The sequence below is a fragment of the Mus caroli genome, chromosome 5 (genome assembly GCF_900094665.2).
Source record: "Mus caroli chromosome 5, CAROLI_EIJ_v1.1, whole genome shotgun sequence".
Taxonomy (NCBI): Eukaryota; Metazoa; Chordata; class Mammalia; order Rodentia; family Muridae; genus Mus; species Mus caroli.
In genome coordinates this window covers 59095803-59102741 of record NC_034574.1, presented here as the reverse complement: position 1 = coordinate 59102741, position 6939 = coordinate 59095803, and the positions used below count along the sequence as shown (strand labels likewise).

Below are 6939 nucleotides of genomic sequence, written 5' to 3'. Positions count from 1 at the left end.
AAAAAAAAAAAAAAAGAAACCATAGCTTCACACTGCATTTTTTTTTTTTTTGCATGTAATAGACTTTAACCCACCTAGAATTCCTGTCGTCAGAAGCGTATGCACACAACTCAATGCGCTCCATTCTCTCTGGATCGGAAGAGCTCATGATTATCGGCACGGAGACAAAGCGCTGATAGTGCTCTAGCATTCTCGATATTTTCTCTTTGCTCACTCCGTGAATATTACGTCTGAAAAGTCCAGGGGAGAGACAGGTGGGAAGAAGGTTGACAACCAAAAAGAAAAGAAAACAAAAGAACACACAAAGTCCAGAAGTCCTTTTCTGCTGTGCTTGGGACTGAACTCCGAGCCACGTGCGTGGAAGGTAAACACAGTCCCACTGAGCTTGTCCCTAACACCATCACTGGCACTTCTCATGAGACAGGAGAGGACAAGACCTCGCCTTTACATAACGTGGGCTGTCTAGTCCTAAGCTCATTCCCATCTCATTTGGTTTGGAAGGTTTGTTTTCATTTGTTTGAAGATGTGGTCTTGCTATGAAGCCTAGGCTGTGATGACCTGAAACTTGTGATCCTCCTGCCTCAGATTTCTGAGTGCTGGGATTACACCACCACACCCAATCTAGTCGGGCTCTTTTAAATTGCATTCTATTAATTATACTATATATTTTTTCCAGATATCTTTTATTAATTCAGGAGAAAGGATTCAATGACCTTAGAAGAACTTGTTCTAAAACTCTGGAAAAAATTCATAAAACAATGACTGTCATTTAAAGGTTTTGATTAAGGATTACCTCTGAGCAGTAAGTATTCCACTATAGAGACTCTGAGTAACGCCCCCAAGTGCCTTCCTGCTATAATAAAACCAGATCCCAACTAAATTAAAACAAACACATTTTATTACATTTTAGGTTCAAACAATATTTTTTAATTCCTAGCATATTAAGTCTCTGGATGTCCAAATATGAAGTTTATTATTTGTATTTCCAGTCTTGCTCGTTCATCAGTGTTTTTGCTAATGAATTTACAGTTAGTTAACCCAAACATGGACATCTTTAGGTCTCAGGCTGAGGGTGTTTTCTGGATTTGCACTGACAGGAAGTAGGATAATATGCTTTAATTCCCCTTGGGTTTGTTCCTTAAGGAAAGCATCTCAGATGTGACTCTCTTAACTTAGTCTGGATCCAAGGCTTTATATCTGAACTCCAGGGCTAATATTAGTGTTTGCCTCTTGGGTAAATATGGCTTTCATATTTACCTACCTCGATCTTGTCTGGTTTCATATCACAGAGAAGCAAAGAGATAGAAAATATGAGAGAGGTTAAGAAACATAGACATAGAGGCCAAAGCAAAAAAAGGTCTAGTATACCACTGACTCCAGTCTGAAGAAGAGAAGAGAGAGATGGGACAAAAGCAGTTTAAAGATAAATACTGAGAATTTTCTAGAACTGATGAATGACACCCATGTCCTGATTTCAGGAGTCAAACAAGATAACAGAATAAGAAATCCGTAACTAGAAACATATGCTAAAAGTGTCACTCAAAGAAAAAGGAGATGACATTAAGCTAGAAATTAAAAAATATGGCTAGCCATATAGATAGAAACAATGATTAGAATGAGGAGACTTAGCAACAGTAATAGAAATAAAACATAAATGTTACTTTCAGCAACAGAAACTAGCGGACAGTCCAGAATATATAAAGTAAGTGTCTTATAAGAATGAAGATGTTAAAAATATTTGCAAAGGAAAACGTAAAAGCAGACTCTTACTGTAAAGTTTAAAGGTAAATACCAGGCAGACAAACTCTCACATTAAAGAAAGGTTTCTGCTGCAATGGGAAAATGAAGCACAAAGGAAATAGTTGAGCAGAACAAACAATTGTATATAAATCACATAATGATATCATGTACACTCATGAGGAACAATCACAAGTGGGTGTTATAAAGTTCTTGTGTTTGTGAGTAGGAAGGCAAAGAAAATGGTTTTACTTTAGAGTTAAGCTTTGCATAGTGAAACATGGGAAGTGGGCACTAAAAAATATAAACAAAACATATATAACTTAGAAATTATTATAGAAGGAAACAGATTTAAATTTTACCTAAATTTTCTAAAATATGATGAGAGAAAAACTTCACATAGATTTTTTTTTCTCATAACAATCATAGAAGTCAGGCCTGGTGGCACATGACTTTAATCCCATCACTTGGTAGGCAGAGGCAGGTGGATCTCTGTGAGTTTGAGGACAGCCTGGTCTATATAGTTGAGTTCCAGGTCAGCCAAGGCTACACAGTGAGACCTCGTCTCAAAAAAAAACAAAAACAAACAAAGCACTAATCGTAAAGAGGGAAAATAAGCACCAAGCACAGGGGGCACTGAGAAGGTGGCCAGCAGAACACCCAGGAGGGCCGACTCAGCATCTGAAGCCAAGGCAGGGCTGAGAACTATGGTATCTGCCGGATATCCTAACCCTGAGAGGGGAGGCAGGAGAATCAGGAGTTCAAGGCTAGCCTGCACTACAGGAGACCTCCTCCAAACTTCTGTCCCCTAACACACACACACACACACACACACACACACACACACACACAGAGAGAGAGAGAGACAGAGAAAGACAGAGAGAGAGAGAGAGAGAGAGAGAGAGAGAACCAAGGTGAACAGAAAAACAAGCCATACTAGGCACAATAAATACATAAACATTAAGGATATTAAAAGATTGACAGCAAAAATATGAAAAGAAGAAAATTCTCCAACACTAACTAAAAGTATGCTGGTACAGTTCTATTAATTAAACCAGACTTTCTAGCAAAAGCTATTCTTAAAGACAAAAGAAAAAAAATCACTGGGGAGGGATAAAATCCAGTTAATTAGGGTAACGTCAAACAAATGATACACCTGTAGGAATTTCAATAACTACCCTCCAAATATATAAAGTGGACATGGGTGGGATGACAGAGACTGACGGGCATTATAGCAAAGGGACTCACACTGTCTCACATTGGAAGAGTTCACCACCATGTCCAAAATTTAACCCACAAGACCAACCAAAAGAAAAGCAAGCACAGAAAGCTGCAGCACGTCTAAGCGTTACTAGAGAGCATCTGAACACAGCATATGTACGCACTTGGGGCTGGGGTTCATATGCATGTTGTGCTGTATGAATGTGTCTACGCCACGGCATGCACTGGAGGTCAGAGGACAATTTACAGGCGCTGCTTCTCTCTTCCCTCCCACCGTGGGAACCCTAGGGATCCAACTCAAGTCCTCAAAGCAACAGGTGACTCTGCCTCCTGGACTCTCACAGCCCACAGTACACATGCTCAGTAGGCAAGGATGGATCATTTAAGAAGGAACTATTGAGGCTGGCTGCAGTGACACAGGCCTTAAACCACAGCACTCAGGAGGCAGTGGGAGGCAGATCAATCACTATAGTTCCAGGGCCTCCAGGACAGCACAGTGAGACAAGAGAAGAAAAGAATGAAAACTATCACACCGGTCACACAATGTAGCCTACTGCAGGTGAACTAAAAATCCACAAGGGAAACATCCACTGGCTTGGAAATTGTAAAACATAATTCTCAATAATCCAAAGCTAAAAAAGAATATTCAATTATAATGCAACTTTACAAATAAACATGCAAAATGAAGCACTGTACACTAAACCACGAGGAAAATAAAATAGCAAGGAGAGTTTGAGCATCAAATGCTCATATTATAAAAATGATCTACACCTTCAAGTAAAGATTTTAAAAACAATAGAAATAAGCAAGATATATATTTTAAAACAAAGAAAGTAGAATAAAGAAAACCATAAATGAATTAAGCAAAATAGAATACAACAGAAAAGAAGACCAATCAAGCAAAGAGCTGTTTATTTATGAGGGCCACATTGTTGAAAAAAATACAAGCAAAACCAAACCATATGACTAGTGAGGGTAATGAGGAGGAACACACACTGTGAACACACTGAAGAGAGACCTTGACTGCCTACACCACGGACACGCAGACGCCAGAGGGATATAACGTTTAAAGTCTTAACTTTGGTGTGATGGGGAAATTCCAATTGAGAGGAAATACTTCTCAGTTAGTTTACGATACCAAAAGCAGGCGAGGTAGGTCAGGGAGGGGAACCCTACTCATCTATACAAATGCAAAAATTCCAAACACAAAATAGGAAGGAAACCAACCCAGTAACATGAAAAGACAATTAAGAGATACTGGATATGACATGCTGCAACACAGAAAATAAACCTTGAAAACATTTTCAGTGCAAGACGCCAGAGAAAAAGACTCCAAATATTCACTGTATATATACTGTCCAGAATAGAAAAAGCCCTAGAGAAGAAACACAGCAGAGATTGCCAAAGAGGGAGGAACTGCTGAGGTATGACTTCTTTGTGAAAAGATAAAAATGTTTCAGAAATTAGACAGTGGTGATAGTCATACAACACTGTGACTATATTAAAGTCAGACTGCCCTTTAGTTTGTATTGAATTAGTTCAAATTACTACAAAGCAACTATTCTAAAATTAAATCTTCAGAGCACTAAGGAAAAAACAATGTATGTTCATCTCTTAAAAATAACATTTTTGGGCTGCTGAGATGGCTCAGTGGGTAAGAGCACTGGCTGCTCTTCCGAAGGTCCTGAGTTCAAGTCCCAGCAACCACATGGTGGCTCACAACCACCCATAATGAGATCTGACACCCTTTTCTAGTGCGTCTGAAGACAGCTACAGTGTACTTATGTATAATAATAAATAAAGCTTTGGGCCAGAGGAGCAGGGACTGAGTGAAGCAGAGCCGACCAGAGCCAGTGGTGTTGACAGGGAGCAAGCAGAGGTCCTAAAAATTCAATTCCCAACAACGACATGAAGGCTCACAACCATTTGTACAGCTACAGTGTACTCATATACATTAAATGAATAAATAAATAAGTACATTTTTAAAAGCAACCAACACTCTCTAGTGCTCTAGAAGGCACAAGTCCTGCCTTCAGTAGACACATGGCTCAAGAGTACCAACTCCCAGGGTCTTTCCTAGTTTTAAATATTAACACATATTACAAGGAAGTATACAACTGACAACATAAGACAACTGGAAACTCCATGGCTATTTATTATAAAATAAATATATTATAAATAAACTCTTCATAAAACTAAGGATAAGGAAGGGCCTTCAAGGTGGTTGACTGGGTGTAGGTGCTTGCTGGAAGACCTGATGATATGAGTTTAATCCCTGGAGCAGCAGAGAACTTATCCCAGACAGATCATCTCTGACCTTCACACAGTGCCGTGACGTAGGGGTGGGTGCACACACTCACATGCACATAAGCACACACACATAATAAGTAAGCATCTTAAAAATAATTATGTAAAACTGCTGAAAACATTCACAGTACAGAACATTATCAATTTTTAAGTGGACAAGCCAAAATCTAATCAGTTTTGTTTCACTCATCATGTATAAAGGAAAGGTCTGGCAATGTGGGCTGGCTGCTGTAGAGAAGCCAGCTCAGAAACCCCCAGGCTTTACCTCGCAAGCTCCTTCGGCTTGAACTTCCACCACGTGTCTGGCTCCCGGAAAAGGACCTTATATTTATGCTTTTGAGACTGTGGAAAAGACAAAAAAGAATGTAAATGATCTTTCATGAAATTAAATGCAATTTTACAGACTATCACTTTAAAAATGAAACAGCCCCACCGCCACCCCCCTGGTGATCCGGTCAGCAACTGAGCAAGCTTCTGCTCTCAGCTCTCTTTTAAAGAAACAGCAAGTGTTACTGCGAGGGACTGGCCTTGAAGTTGCTTTGTAGAAAAGCTGGAATTACAAGCACACACAACCACACCTGGGTCTTAGTGAGAAGCTCTGTCTCCTGTGAGAAACACCCAAGCTGAGGAAGGGGACACATTCATTTCCTAAGGTAGGAGGTTCTAGTCAAAGAAAGAGCAGGAGGCTGGGCACACTGGGGTCTGAGCATGGAGAACACAAACACAAAACCAAGGAACAAAACCAGAAAACTCAACCTAGAACGGGTCACAGCTAAACTCCATGCCTCTGGCTGCTCTCTCCCTCATATCTCTAACAAAACCATCTCCTCAGCCACACCTAGGAGCAGTCAAGTCCTCCTTTTCATTCAATAGTTAGAATTTAAAACCTGTTGCCAACAACAGTTTAGTCCATGTGTAGCCGGAGTGTGATGACTCCAGCCATCTTTTACACATCTTTTTCCTCAGGAATCCTGTCTCCGGCATCATGGTCTTTCTCTTCCAGTAACTCCATAATATATAAATACTGTACACTCACTAGTCCCACTGTATTCTACTTTCCACATACCAGCTATTTAGCAGCTCTCCGAGGAGGTGGTGGGGTACCAGCCCTCAGGAGGCAGAGGCACCGTCTCTCCTGGCTCCTCAGAGCACCTGACACAGCCCTGACTCCCTTTCCCTGCTTTCTCCACTCTGCATGCTGGCCTTTGTTCCCACCAAGCAGGCAGGCAGTCTCCAGGGTTGTTTTCCAAGGCTAGCTAGACTTTCCTTTTCATCCACACGTCTACAAAACACAGTGCCTGAGACCTGGACTTTGGTCTAATTTAACATTTTTGACCTAGCTTCATCTCTCTTTATCCAAGTCTGTATGAAGAAATAGTGAGTCTGACACACTGTGAGAAGCAGGAGTCTCCTATACATTTCTGAGTAAAGTTAGGAAGAGGCAAGAAATCAACACTGTGGAAATAGTTTCATATTTTCAATCACATAAAAAAAAATCTAAAATTGGATATAGCAGAACATTCTTCCAGCACTCAAGAGGCTAAAACATACAAATCAGATCGTGAGTTCAAGACCAGCCTGGGTTCTGAAGTGATATCCTAGCTTTGGGGAAGGGAAGGGAAGGGAAGGGAAGGGAAAAGGGAAGGGAGAAGGGAAGGGGGAAGGGAAGGGGGA

The 6939-nt window shown here is 40.6% G+C and overlaps 1 protein-coding gene across 1 annotated transcript in view; it reads right to left on the bottom strand.

Moving 5' to 3' along the window:
• N4bp2 (NEDD4 binding protein 2) overlaps positions 1-6939 on the bottom strand; it is a 62449-nt gene that overhangs the window by 22937 nt on the left and 32573 nt on the right. Inside the window, exons 8-9 of the mRNA XM_029477787.1 lie at positions 5531-5607; positions 75-230 (exon numbers count right to left, since the gene is read on the bottom strand). Coding sequence (XP_029333647.1) covers positions 75-230; positions 5531-5607 — 233 coding nt within the window. The remainder of the gene's footprint in view (positions 1-74; positions 231-5530; positions 5608-6939) is intronic.